Source organism: Rhopalosiphum maidis, chromosome 4 (genome assembly GCF_003676215.2).
Source record: "Rhopalosiphum maidis isolate BTI-1 chromosome 4, ASM367621v3, whole genome shotgun sequence".
Lineage (NCBI taxonomy): Eukaryota > Metazoa > Arthropoda > Insecta > Hemiptera > Aphididae > Rhopalosiphum > Rhopalosiphum maidis.
The window spans coordinates 53,486,018-53,502,184 of record NC_040880.1 but is presented as its reverse complement, the minus strand read 5'-3'; the positions used below and the strand labels follow the sequence as shown (position 1 = coordinate 53,502,184).

General features: G+C 37.9%; 1 protein-coding gene across 1 annotated transcript in view; it reads right to left on the bottom strand.

Moving 5' to 3' along the window:
* Positions 1-293: 293 nt before the first annotated feature.
* Positions 294-16,167, bottom strand: part of LOC113559346 — a 47,899-nt gene continuing 32,025 nt past the window's right edge. The window contains exons 3-6 of the mRNA XM_026965047.1: positions 14,356-15,759; positions 11,072-11,170; positions 10,161-10,979; positions 294-713 (exon numbers count right to left, since the gene is read on the bottom strand). Of these exons, the coding sequence (XP_026820848.1) occupies positions 429-713; positions 10,161-10,979; positions 11,072-11,170; positions 14,356-15,759 (2,607 nt within the window). The 3' untranslated portion in view covers positions 294-428. The remainder of the gene's footprint in view (positions 714-10,160; positions 10,980-11,071; positions 11,171-14,355; positions 15,760-16,167) is intronic.

The following is a 16,167-nucleotide window of genomic DNA, read 5'->3' as shown; positions in this document are numbered from 1 at the left end:
GAAACATTAAAACACTAAAAAAAAATTATACATACATAGATATATTATACTCGTTCTGATAATATCGTGTACATTATATATATATATATGCGCGTGTGCTATGGCAATAATCATCGTCAAGTCCAAAATATCGTATCAGGATGTGGAGTAATATAATAGGTACATAATGTACAATAGATGATGTGACGAGGACGCGAAAAAGATTGAATTTTGTGATGTTTTCGATGGTGTCAATGATGATGATATGTGTGTTGTGTTACATATGAGGATGACGATTTAAATTTTATATATGCGGTAGACGAAAGTAAAAAAAAAAAAATGCCAAAATACAATATTTTTTTTTCTATTTCATCGTCGTATAGGCAAAGTATCTACGTTTTTTTGTGTATAATAATAATTATATTATTGTGACGGAAAACCGTCATCGGTCAAGTGGCTGTCAACGATGAGTCTGGTTGCGACAGATCGATGGAATCGCATTCGGGCGGAGGCGGTCTAGAGCTGCAGGCGCTCGTGGCCAGACTACTTTCAATGCTGTCGAAGAAAAACTCGTCGTCCTCCCCGTCGTCCAAGTCGCGAGGTCGGACGGCCATGGAGTCTGGCGGCTCTTGTACTTCATCGACGGCTGGCAGGACAGGTTTCTTGCAGGATTCCATCAAGCCACGACTCTGTCGTACGAGGTTACGGCGCCGGAAGAGTTTCTTGGCAGCGGGCTGTGTGCAAAAATTGAGAAACAATACGTAAAAATCGAGGACCGCAATCATAAAATAGTTATATTATGGGTTATATATTATATACATGCGAGTAAAGCGTTTGTTAGATTTTTGATGAGAAAAAAAAATTAAAACCGAAAGTAAGACCAATAACCGTCATATAAACGTAATAGGATGGTAGTAGGGGAGTGCACGCTGAAATAAAGACTATTAATTACTTTCAAGTCTCAACATATATTATAAGTCTTAAAAACGAGTGCCGGTTAAGCTCAATCGATTTAAAAATATACACTAAATATGGGTACCTACATAATATGTACATCATTTTATTACATAATAACATGCGCAATACAAAAAATATTATTATAGGAACAGATGAGTCACCAGGCACTACAATGAAGTCATTGGCGAGCGTATTATAATAGCGATCAGCTTTGGTATAAGCGCAAACACTTTTGCAATTGACCCTCCCTCCACTACTGGGCCCCTCGTATAGAATATACTAAAATATTATACACGAATACACGTCGCGGAAGTCTTTGCACGCGATCGTTACCACGTTGCAATTTTTTTTTTGAATTACATATAAATTATATGATAGTATAATGCATGTTAAAATCTCGTTATTACACTAAAATACTAACTGCTACTGTACAGTTTGTCACGATTTTAAGATTTTTTTTTTCTTAAAATTATTTGTTTTTTGGTTATGTAATGCATAAAAACCTAACACCTGCAACGAGGTAACGAGTATGATCAGTCGTCCTATTATTATTTAAGTACGTATTTAGACATTTAGTTATGCAACTATATATAATATGTATGCTAAGTTTAGCCGGCGTCGGCTAAGAAAATTGTGTTGTATCGAACAGGCAAATGCACGTTGTATATTATTTAGAAGTTAATAGACGGTCGGCCAATTTTAGAAGTATATGCGTACAACCATCTTATCGTATTAGAATTAAATTATTATGAGCAATAAGATTGTACGTATACTGCATTACGCGTAATCAATTGCGATGAGCGCTAGCGCGAGAGAGAGCAACTACGCGATTTTCTTTTTCGACGGTTTTATATTATGTTACGTTTCGTGGAGAGATTTTGTTTATTCTGTCGTTAAATCATTTTTACTCGATCACGTGGAATGTGCGTGTGTGCACGCGAGCGAATGCTTTTGATTGGAAAAAATACCAAAATCGTACCAGTATATATGATATCACTTTACATTATTATATACTTCTGTAATATTACGTTATATATTACAAGACAGTATACATAACACGGTCGAAAAAATACGAAGTAAATTTTTGGCCGGTGAATCGTGATCGTCGAGGGAAATCTTATGCTGCAGAAACATCATTCTATGCGTGCGCCCTGTATGCCACAAGTGCTTGGCAGATATTTATTTCTTTCCGCGGTACACACGGTACATGCACGTTGGGGCCGATTTATCCGCGAAAAAGAAAACAACGTCTGGGAAGCGAATTCCGCGGAGCTAACGGTACACGCACTGCAAAAAAATATAACATTAAACGCACACACAACGGTTAATAACGCGTAGAGACGGAATATAATATTATATGTATATTTTTGTCTTTTTGAACTGTCAACTGTGAAACTCGAAAACACTGGAACTCGCTATATCTGTATACATTACACATATACACTTATTATGAGCGTATCTCGTAACGGCGTTTTGTCCCCTCGCTCGTCCATCCACCATCTAATAAATACTACATAAATAGCGCAAGTATATTATTTATTACGTTCATCTGCAGGTTAGGTTATATCTAAATATACCAACCCGCTTTGTACACCCATTATGTGAAGTATAAGGTATAACGCACACACGAATAGAGAAATCGATAATTCAACTCTGCCGTCTCGCGAGTAAAGTGGTGCGAATAAGATGAGAATTTTTATTTTCTCGTGTTAAGTTAACGGTAGGTACTCGACGTGTTTTTATCAGACCGACCTTTAAAAACGTTTTCAAAAATATTACGATCAGAATAAAATGTTAAACACACATCAGCTGAATGTATGATATTACTACGCTTATGTGGTGCACCGGCGCACGTCGTTGAATAAGATATGAATGAGGAGATTAGCAACGCGACATACAAACACCTATGCGGAAATCGACTAACGTCTCAAAGGAAGCCAAATTAATTTTTTTCCGGCTGGTTCCGGCGAATTAAATGTGGATGCGCACACGCGCATATATAATAACTAATAAGCACACCGAAGCATAGGTATCGCGTTCATATGTATAAGCACACGCCGGCCGCACACGCGCGAAGTTTTAGACGGCTATAGATTATTTTGATAAACGTTTTACGCTGTACTGCACATATTACACGTTTTATTTCTATGTAAGGTGAATGTATTTACGCGTACATAGGGTGTGTGTTTCCTCGTCATGCTGTTCACCCTGTTCGAAATTATTATCGAAACGTTAATGCAACAGATTTGTAAAGAATTAGAAAATGTATGTATTTTCCTGATAATCATGATAATTACTTCTAACGATAAAAACTTGAAAATTATACAAACTCGGCATATATTAACATAATATCAACACGTGAATTAAGAGAAGAATTAAATATAATGTTCGGAGAAATAAAAACAATAGAAAAAATTTTCGATTAACAATAACACAAGGTTTTTTTTTAGGCATACCAAAATAATATTTAACTATTACCGGTACAAGTATAAATCGTTAACGGGGTCAAGCACGACAATGCACCCTGTACATAAGTTTGGTTAGGTTACCTACGCGTTTACGAGCAGCATTATATTGTTGTACGTACCTACACACAAGTGCAGACCTGCACAGGAAGACACGGTCGGCTAAACGCGCGCGTTTGTTATTATAAATTGGTGTCGCAATCCGAAAGCGACAGCGACGGCATATATATAATACATGCGAGTTTCCTATATAAATTATAATATTTACAGCTTACAGTCCGTATAACCTGTTGACGTGTGTACCCGCGTACCTATATTATATTATCATTATATCGTTTATATACACGTCGTCATTATTGACCGTCCAGTGGATATAAGTGGGGTGAATTTTCCGGAGTTTTATTTGTTACGATGGATGGTTTGTTATATTGTAAATTAATACTATCATATTTCATACCAACCAAAAAATTCTCTCTTCTTCGTCACAATAAAAAAAAAGAAAAATCACGACAAGTTTATTATTTACAACTAATTTATTATTAGATATATGTTTATTACCGCATCTAGGATACGGTCCTGTCGCCGAGCGCGATGACCTCAGCAACGACGTTTGGCAATCGGCTAATATGATTAACGATTTCTCTCCTGCGAATTTTTAACGACATTTTACAACGTGTATGCATAACACCTCCTTCCCCGTCACTATACTACTCGCGTCATACTATAGTATATATATACCTTTATAACAATTCAAAACATGCGCTTATACAACCACTGCAAAAACAATGTCATTCGGTTATATTCCGTCGGATTTTTTAACGGATTCGATTTATTCCGCGGTAATTATAAGTACATAACCCTATCGCATGGCATGTACGTCGCGAAATTGCGAGTAGGGATACTATTGTACAGTGTTTGGAATTTACACATATAGGCTTATGCATACCCTACGTAAACATTCTGTATACTATAACTGTGTCGTCACGCGAATTCAAAATCAAATAAGATCTTGCAGCCATTTACAGGGTGCGTTACATATATATCTATATGAGAAACATGAAAGATACAGCCACGATGCGCGCACGACATAAAATAACACGCATGCAGTACATAAGCAACGTATGAGTATGCCAAAATTATATGATATAATATATCACGTCTATTGGTCCTATATAGGTTTAGAATGTTTATATATTATAGTAGGTATATACGTTTGGGAAATCTGTGACGGACCGAGTGTGAAACGCCTAGAAAAAACCGACCGCTTTGTAGTAGTTGGTATTATTAGTATTATTATTTATAATTGAACAACGCCATTGATTTGACGAAACTGTTTACGGTACGTGCTGTGGTGTTATATATAAATATATATATATATTAATGAACCAACAAAAAAAAAATAATAAAAAATCGGAAGAAGATTATTTGTTATACCATGTATATACGCGTACGTCAAGTAGGTTAACACAAGCCGCAGAAAAAAAACGGATACGTTTTTTTTGCGGTCCTCAATGCATCTCGCTATAATATTATACAAAATATACTATGGCAAATTAAAATATTAATAATATAGTTTTATACTTATGGGTGAACCTATTATAATATTTAACACTGTTCTCGAAATGATCATATTTTACATTAATATAATAAAATATACCGAATAATATCATATTGCAATACCCGAAATCTATTATTGTGTAAAGGCTATATACAAGTCGTATATATTTACAAATACTACGATCTTTAGGTATGTAATATAAATTATAATTGAAAATTTATTAAAAAATTTTTAATACGCTTATAATATATATTAGATGTTATATTAAGTATACCATTATATATATTACATAGAATTTTATATACTATGATAAATCTTTTCATTTTTTCCGAAGATGAAGTATACAGTTAAGAAAATCACTAGAAAGATACATTGAAATTCCTTCGAAAATTATTGTATTACCTAGTATATTACATATGAATATATATAAAAAAAGTTTTTTTCAATCAAAAATCAATGAAACAAGTAATAATTTTTTCCTCTGTATATACACCTACTACAACACTATAATATGTTGATGTAGTTGATTTAGTTGTATAGATAAGTGATAAACTATCATAAATGAAATTATATGTTCCGAACGCAGGAAAATTTCATTTATCTCGTCGGAATAGAAAATTCCTATGTATACAAGCGATTACCGTTTATTCGTATAATTGTTTGTGGCTTAAAACATTATGAACACTGACAACCGTGACTTTCTACGCGAATTAAAAAAATATCAGAATATAATATATAGTATATAAATATATACAAACAATACATTATAGACACCGGCGGAATTGCAATTTTATATCAAGAAAACATACACACACACACACAAATTATATATATAGGTATGTATATAAATATTATATATTAATCTGCTGCAACTATGTATTTGTCCAAAATTAACGGCTTTAACGTTTCGACTTTCGTTTTTTTGTATATTATAATCTTACTAGTGAATAATAATAGAAAAAAAAACATTAATCGAACGCGATAACTGAGTATGAACCAGCGAGAGTTTATTAATATAAATAATATACGATTTAGGTACAAGCGATCATTATTATTATTGTAATTTAATAATACATCATTGCGGTACACAGCATAGGTATGTCGTATATGGTATATAACGTATAGATGAACGGCTAATCTGATAGTATATTTTTATAAAAAAAATTTATTACGCGCGATGCGGGCCAATGGACGAGCGGAACGTGCGCTATTGTAATGTGCATAGCAATCAGGAAGTGACAATTTCCGGTCGTATACGGACGGGCTACTATTCCTCCGACCTTATATATTTAGGTAAAAAAAACTGAGAGGAACCGAAACGCGAATATTATGGATGACCTGCCGGTTTTCGGACAACGACGCGACGCAATTAGCAACGATTTCAATTTATTCCGCACAGACGCTGTGTGATTCGTCAGTCTAGACAAAAATGTTGTGGGTATTAATGGTATATATATTATAATATAATGTAACGGAGCATCGCGTCACAAAAATCCATAACAAGTTATTATTATTTCCGAAATGATTTCGCAAAGAAATCGTGTTATATTATTATCATATACTCGAGAAGCTGCAACAGTAATAATAATAATATACTAATATAATAAGAAATCTCGTTCGCGCCGAATGAACAAAAAGTATTTATTTTCATAGTTAATAACATTGTACATTTTATATATATATATGTAATAACCAACTGATGACGACACGTATATAGTAACATAATGTACCTACAACAACAACAATCGATGCGAAAACGTATTTTCTCTCAGACCATATAATATAATAATATATATATCTTTTGGCGCGCGTACCTATTTGTTGATTACAATCGTTACTACTACTAGGTACAAATAATACGAATATATAGTACGCGATCACATATTATGTACAGGATGTACGGTGTAACTAGCTACACTAATTATTCGGTCAGTCATTACCTATATGATTTCGAAAAGTGAAAATGTTTTTCTGCGGTTTGAAGTAATTTATTACTTGGAGCGCTACATTTTTACAAAATAAAATCATGTATTTTGATATTTTCTAATTATTTATTAATATTATTTTATTTATTTAATAATATTATTCTAAATTTATTTCTAAGCGGTTTTTTTTTATATTTATGTTACCAATGTTACCAAATAAGTATTTACTTTTAAGCAAGGAGGATTAAAGTATAGTGAGGATACTTCCCCGCGAGTTTTTGATGGACTACTTCGCTAATCTCTAAACTTTATTAGGAATATCGAAGTGTTTTAAAAATGTAGAAACATATTAATAATTAAAATTATACTCGGAAAACAGAAAATTTTTTTTTTCAATCACACAAATCATAGAGAATTAGTGCGCTATACAGCCACCGCTATCATTCCTAATAACTATACTATCAGTATAATACTGCATGATGCTATGCGTACCGCAGTCTGTACATCATATTATAGTGTTAGGATTTTCGACTATATAAAGGTCAGTCAGTGTACAGCCGGAAATCGAACGGAAGTAGAAAGTACGGAGCTATTATATATTATATACACCTACATAAAGGTACTAAACACCGGACAACAGAATAAATTGCGCGGACGGACGGACATTGTCGAAAACCGACGCCGAGTACAATTATTATTGTACAATGATGACGAACTGCAATTTAAACTCCACGAGCGATTTTGTATCGAATTGTTTTTCGTTTTTCTGATAATTACAAATCAATTTCGAGACATATACCTACAGCGCGTTTTAAAAAAATGGCGGCGGCATCGTTTGTACGCTATATAATATAAATAATAAATATAATATTAATAAAATTTTCTTTCGGCGGCGACAGCGGCGCGTGTTCGAGTCGAAACGGGTGATATCAGTATATATATATATATATACACACACGCGCGCGCGATATAGTATATAATATTATGTTATAGTCGTTGTCATCATCGTCACGCAGGAACACGCAGGAAGTGATGGAGAGCAAAGGAGGGAAACGAATCGTTTTATGTGAAAAGATTTAAATTAAAAATTAATGCTGCAGACGTTGCGGTCTGCATCTAAACACATCGTAAGTATGACAGAAAATTGTTATAAGCGTCGGGCACGCGTGGACGCAGAGACTATACATATACGAGCATTACATAGGTGTATAAACTGCTGCAGTGGGTACCATTTTTGTCCTTGATTACGAGTTGGGAAAAAAATAATAAAGAACCAAATGAAAAAAAAGAACAAACAAATTATTGTAATAATTATACGGCTGCAACGCGCGGGGAGATGAGACGGTGGTGGACGACGAATATGGGCCTTGAATCTCTCGATTACTGCTCTCTCTTACTGTCTCACTCGCGTCCGTATATAAACTACACGCATGCGCGAGTATATTGTACATGCACACGATATATATATATATATAAATATTATATATATCCTTTGTATATTATTTTATATAGTTATATTACTAAACCAGACGCTAAAAAGAATTAACGGACCGTGGCGCATCGAAATATCGTTATATTATTATTTTTATTGTCCATCATATACGTATTATACAACGCAGTTTTCATTATTATAATCGGACCGGCAAGCGGAAAAAAATATCCCATTAAAAGTTCGAAAAATACGTGACGATCGCCATCGACCTCGCGACGAACAACGAATTTATATTACGGCGGACGGATGGCGACCGCGGTAGATGATCCTGTACAGCAGCCGCCGACACCGCCGTCGTTTTCCAGATTTACACGATTTCAAGGCAAATCGAAAATCGGTTATTTGGCAACGATATATACCTATCATTTATATTAGATCGTGCGGATCGAACAAGTGCAGCGCGATGTATACGCTTAAATATATTGCTGTTTGAGGGGACTGGAGCGAGACCAATTTTTGCTCAAAAATACACCTCCTTATTCGATTATAAATGACAATATTGTGGTCATATTTTAGAGCGTATTCAAATTTGGCTTCACTATGACAATTGCCACGTTTCGACTTTCGCGTGTACTATGTGAAAATTTAACAATTCGAACGATCCTAAAATTATCAATACATAAATTGAATTCAAATGATCAGTAATCCATAATTATAGTAACATATGGCGATACAATGAGATTCTATTACCCATTTATTAACTAAAAAAGTATTTTGCCACGTCTGTTTACGTGTGTGCGATATTACGCATAAGTAAGTTTAAGCGACCATAGAAGAACAAGTATACATCACAGAACAATAAGATTATAACGATCAGTAATACAATGCCTAAATATTGCCAAAGTATATCCATAACACGCGTGTAAGTAGGAAATTTAAAAATAATAACGTGTTACACACAGAGGGATATTATGCGTGAGTGGAGACCTAAACATCATGCAATAAGCTACAACTCTATAAAATAACATGTAAATAAAAAAAGGGCAAGAAGACGGTTATGCAAATTTGAAACTTAGTAAAAAAAAATAAAAATAAAAAAAAAGACAAAAAAAAATTATCAGACTTACGGGTTTCGGCCGACTTGAGTCGTCGAGTGTGAATGTGTGTAGTAATCGCGGGGACACGTTATGCGTATATATGCATGAATATGTACTATAATATGTATATTTGTTTTACTGCGTAATGTCCAAAGAAGCAACCAAGCACACGTTGAAAAGCTAATCCTTTTTCGTATATTATATTATATAACAGATTTTTTGGTGACTGCGATGTGTGATTGGTGATCGGAACAGCGTGGTGCGACAATATAATATATACGGTATGTACCTATATATATATATATATATATATATACAAGGTAAAACACGCACACACGCACGTAAACGTGTAAGAATACCATGTATATATATATATTTATGTATGTATATAACGATGATATAATATATTCGTCGACTTCGCAGTAGGTTCTGCACACACACACACACACACACACACACATCATATTATATATACATACACTATTTCGACATAAATTGGCGCGTGCGTGTGTGTATGTGTGTGAGTGTGTGACTAAGTAGTATACGATGTGTGTGTATGTGTATGTATTTGAAAACGTGCGCATGCGCACACGTCGTGGAATCGGACGAGTCGTGGGCATATATTATGATATTATAATATATATAATATAATATATATACGGCCGAGCGTGTGTGTTTTAAAGCCTTCCGTTAGGATTTCCGTATCCAATTGTTAATTATGTTGGCGAATCTCTTGGACGGCCGTACCTTGTTGGTATCGTCGGCCGCCGGCTGTTGCAGTTGCTGCAGCTGATGACCCGCGGTCACCGTCGCCGACGCGGTCCTGTTGAAGTCTTTGGCCGCGCCGCCAGTCGCCGCACTGGTGCGTTGGTGCGCATGATGGTTTTGCGATCTAGCTCGCGTCAGCGACGCTCCGCCGCCGGCCGAATCTCTTCGGGATCTGTGCTGTTGCAAGTGGTGATTCTGCGACGAATCGACTTTGCTACCGCGCTGTTTGACACCGCTGCCTACGCCACTGCCGATGGACGAACCGCCGTTGCTCTTGTTGTTGATGGACTCCCAGTTGCGTGGCAACGATTGGTCCGACTTGCACTTGGTCCACGACTGACATTGTTGCGCGTCACCGCCACGATACGACGACGTCGGCCTGGGCTGCACCGGACACGACGACGGCTTGACCACCGGTATCTTGCTGGGCTGATGTTGCGCGCCGTGTCTGCCGCCGCTGCGGGTCTGATGGGTCGACTCAGTGCTGCTGCTGCCGCCGTTTTCGTCCTGGCTGTGATTGAGGTGATGATGGTGGTGGTGGTGGTGTTGTTGCAGGTGGTTGTTGTTCGCGTGCGGTGTGGAGACCATCGCCGACGGCGTTCCTGGCAGTGCAATCTGAGGTAGAATCGGATTCGATGGTACCAGGTCCAGCCACTGGTTGTTTGTAGCGGCGGTGGATGCGGTGCCGGCTGATTGTGATCCCGCGACGACGGGACCGTGTTGCTGCTGTTCCTGGTGCAACTGCAACAACCTCACTCGGGCCATGGTCCCTTCCAGCTCGATGCGCTTCTCCTCCAGCTAAAACAAACAAGCATGACGTCATCGTTAAAGTATATACAGTCAACCCCTCCACCAAAACGCCACTAGCGTCACCGCGGTATGGCACTCACTTGGAATTTCAGTTCTTCGTTGTCCTCTTTGCTCTTATTCAGTTCGTTGGAAACGTTGCTCTTTGAAATGTTCAACATCTCCATCTGACGGACGAGATTCTGAAAAACAAAACGAGTTAACGATATTTTCAAGTTTCCCACATTGCCTAGTAAAGTACAATATAATATACAATATATGCCATGTGAAGCTTATCGAGTTATTAAAGACTGTAGTGAGGTTTGAATGCCCCAAGTTAAGTTTGATAGATTATTAAATCAAGTGACATTATAATATACATTACATAATATGATATTCGATACATACTAAGTAATATTAATAACCATTAGTAGTAATTCTATAATAGTTAAATACGTTTTCGAAAACCAATAGATTTGTATGATTAGCGCGTGTGTGTCATACTTAAATGCAATCGTATGTTTTATTCGTACCTATTAAATATTATTGTATACAAGTATACAATGCTTAAATACGTATGTAGACGCGTATCGCGAAACCCATCATGGTCAATGTCATCGAAACCCCATAAATCTAATACGCGTCGATCGAACATACAACAATATAGTTATATACTCATATCATAAAACCCGAACTAGATTAGTTATAGTTATATATATTATTATAGTGTTTTTTCCCTCTCATTCATTTGCGTCAAACGTTGTGAGTCCCGCTTTAATCTCGTCGAAGGGCGTTGGCCAGTTTTCATTCTTCGTACTATATACAGGTACACAAAGATTTATTATAACGTTAATTCGTCAATATTGCGAAAGTGTACACACACACGCACGCACGCACACACACACACACAAGTACGAGCTGAGGTCAGTTAATTATCGTCGGGCCAGCGACTCTACGAATGTTCGATACTAATAGTTACTACTGCATCACCACCGCGGTGTCCCAGATGACCAAGACTGTGTTTCTAATTGGCTCGGTTTCCGAATACCCAGTGGCTGGTACAATAGTATATGACGTATCATATATAATGTGCTTAATGCTTGATAGCCAGGTAGGTAACGCTCTATACTATATTTTACGGTTAGGATTTTCGTTCTGCGTTCAGGAATCACGGTTACATAACTATATACCAATTGTATGCCTATTTTCCTACGAGACCTAAAGCTTATTGTTTCTTGAACAAAAACGTATTCGAATTCAGAAATCATCTGCAATCGCTGTACGGGTAAAACGGCGTTTATAAAAACAACATCGGCCGTTGTACGAATTCATTACGGTAATAATAATCTATTATGCAGGAATAATAATATTGTCGTCGTCACCGCCACGGGATAATTAATTATTATCGGTTCTACGCAGCGATTTATTACTATTGCATTTCGATGACAAAGTATATATACATATAAATCATGCGTTGTAGAGATAAATAAACGTTGTATCCTTGAAAAGTGCATAATCATATTCGTATGCGTGTTTAAAGATGAAATATTAAAACAGCAATACGGTCCGCCTACCGAAAAAATTAAAAGTCGAAACAATGAAGACCTTTACTATACACACTACAATAATAGGTTTGGTGTAATAAATTGAAAACGCGTGGGTTTACCCACCACTCGCAGTGCACGTATATGGTCAACTTGTGACGAACTTGAAACTTCAATGTAAATATATGTCAATGTGGGTTCAGAAACAAAATTTGTATAGTGCATAATAATAATAATGACAATAATACGAACGTACGCTACACGACAAAAGGGGTTCTACAAACCGGTGGGCGGTCGATTAATATTACCGAACCGTCTTTCTATTTTGAATGTAGTTTTTAAATTTTTTTTAATCAGACACCCCCATATGTCTATCACTCTATCACAATCACTAGAAATTATATTATATTATGTTTATAGACGTCGTAGCATCACTTCAATCATTTATCTTCTATTTATAACACTTAACTGCGCCCGCAATTATTGCACTCTAACGACACTCAACGCGTATTTATCGGAAGTGTTTAATGCGGGTTTGGGAGCGTGTCCAGAAAAAGTCTACAGCAATTAAAATAAATAATCATAAATCATCTTTAACTCTTTAATAAAGTGTTACTTTATTGAAGCGAACTGATAGATATACTAATGTAAAAGCAATGAAATATAAATTATATACGATTTGTTATTGCCTATTGGAATAAAATATAATACGACGTACGGTAGGATAAGAGAAAAATTTCAACATATTTTCTTATTGACCGCAAATCTTATAGTGAAAACTAAAAATTCATATCACGTACCATTGTGGCAATATCCTCTAAAGAAAATTTTATCAGCTCATTGAGGGCGAACACGCCGCGATATTAGAGTTACATTATGGTCAGAGCAAAACACGTGATTTAAATGTAAACATAATTTCGGATAGATTATCTACATACTTAAATCCCTCATAACACTCGCTCATATAAATTGCGTTTTGATCTTATTCTAGATTTCTCTATTACCTACAGATTATCCGTGGTTTCCGAATTGAACTACGTGTTCGCAAATAGAAAACTTTTAGCATGCCTCTTTACCGCAAAGAAAGTATCTAAATAAATATTTGTTGTAAATTGAAAGAGTATATGTTTATTGCTACACAAGGGAATTCGTATTAGAGATAATGTATATATATATATATATAATACATTATTCATAGGAAGAACGAGAGCATACTTACAAAGTTTGTCAACTGGAACCATTTGAAAACGTTCATTACTATTATGATAACATAATATATGTATTGCTCTTTTAGCTGTATCATTTTGTAAAGGGAAAAACAGATTTACGAGTCGTATATTCTGGACATACTAGAAGGTGCGAAAGTAAAAAATAAACCTAAATAAGATGACGAGTGATGACTCATCAGAAACAGTAATAATATTATAAGTGAGCGATGTGAAAAGAAAAAACACACAAAAACAATGTAAACCCGAAGTGTAATGCACGAAAGTGGTAAAAAAGACAATTCCACGGAATATCAAAATTAAGAATATTTGTACCTAGTTCTTGCATTATTATCGATATTCCCACTTGACGGAGTTTTTCGTAATAGAACGGCATCAGTGCCGGATTTATGTCACAAAAGATTGAGGTGCAACAACTGTTATTTACAAGTCAAATGATGCATTAATTATATTTATTTTGAGTATTTGATAAAAATTAAAATTAATTTAAAAAAAATACATTTCTATTACGTGCGGGTTAAAAACTTTTTTTCTGACTTTTACTATTACCATATCACTACTAATTTCGATAAATATTCATTTTTTATTTTATAAATAATCTATAGTATTATAACTCACCTTGTTTTCATAGGATACGGTGATGAGGTGACGCTGGAGTTCGATTGGATTGAACGTTTTGAGTATGGCGGCCAGCGTTCGTTTGGGTAACGGCGTGCTGAATCCCGGTGCGGAGGGTTTGCCAATCCTGTCGCTAGGACTGCTGACGACGCCGTCCAGGGTACCCAACCGCTTGGCGAACGTGGGCGAGCCAACGTCCAACGCCGGCGACTGAGCGCGGCCCTCCAGGTTCCGAGATATAGGGTCGGATGGTCGGACCAGCAGGACCCTCCTGGACCGGTGACGGTCCCGATCCCGGTTGTCGTCGTCGTCATTGATGGCGGACGACGAAGACAACGACGCACAGGACGCGGACGACGAACCGTCGTGGAGTTTGCCGCACTGCAGTTCGATGGACGACAGGTTGCAGGCCGAATGTTGGCTGGGCGTGTAGAACGCGTCGCGGCCGGCCGACGACGAACTGGGTCCCGTCGACGATTCGGGCTGAACCGGAGCGAAGCCGCCGCCGTTATGACTAGATGACGATTTTCTCGCCGCGATCGTCGCAGCAGCTATGGCCGCGGCAGCCGATGGCGACTTTCCACCGCACAGCCGTTCTTCGAGCTCCCTGTTCTCGCACACGACGGCCTTGAGTTCGGCGAGCAACCGGTGGATCTGCGCCGCGTTCGACAGGCTCTCCGCTTCCATTTCCGTGACCCGGTCGAGCAACGCGTCCCGTTCGCGTTTCACGTTGGCCACGTGCACTCGGAACACGTCGTAATCTGCGCCGCTGCAGCAGGTGCGTAGGTCGTCTCCGTCGCGCGGTCCCGGCTGCAGGTCGTCCAGGCTACGGCACGGCCGCAACCGTAACCGGCGCCGGCGTCGCCGCAGCCGCTCGTCGTCCACCAGCAATCGGTTCTGCAGCGACTCCACCTCCAGCTTGAGCTTGGTGCCCTTGTCTTGGATCATCTCCAGTAGGCTCCACAACTCGTCCTCGTCGTCGTCCTTGCCGCAGTTCTTGGTGGTCATCGTAGTCCGCGAACTGGTCGAGCTGCTGTCTTTGCTCTCCGTGCAGAAGCCGCTGTCCTGCACGGTGCCCACCGACGAAGTGGCCGCCGGTTCGCCGCTTTTCGGGCCCTTCCCGTGACTGTTGCTCCGGCTCCGCGGTGCCGTCCCAGCCGCGGCCACCAGTCCGACGCCACCGGATCCACCACCCCCGCTGCTGCCGGCGATCCATCCCGACGACGGGCCCTGCAACTTCCGGCGGACCCGCACCCCGGGCTCCCAGCGGCTCTCCCCGGAACCGACGCCCTGTGATCCCGAGCTCGGCTCCGGGCTGGACGCCTGCTTGTGACGCAGGTGCGGGAACGTGTCCATGACCAGGTCCCTAAACTCCAATAGCGCGCCGACCTCATTCTGTAATTCCTAAAACATTCCAAACGATACATGCGTCAGCCGATAAATACATAAATACATATTATATGTATTATATTATGATAATAATATAGTCGGTTATACTTTATTAGAGGCTGCGAGAATGAACTTATTATATTATTATAGCCAAGCGATAAATACTGCTAAAACGTGTTAGAGCAAGCTATAAAACATGGGTATATACGGTGTAATATATGCGGTATATATTATTAGTTCAACGAGTATAATTTTTACATTTTTCAACAACAAACTGCACAGTTTAAATTATTATTATATACGTCCCACATTTGTTTCTTCGTAATACATATATAAACATATGCGCACGTCGAACGCGGCAAATCGTTAGCGATATCTTACTGAACAAAACCATAGTTGGTCTTGAGATTCGGTCAAAAATAA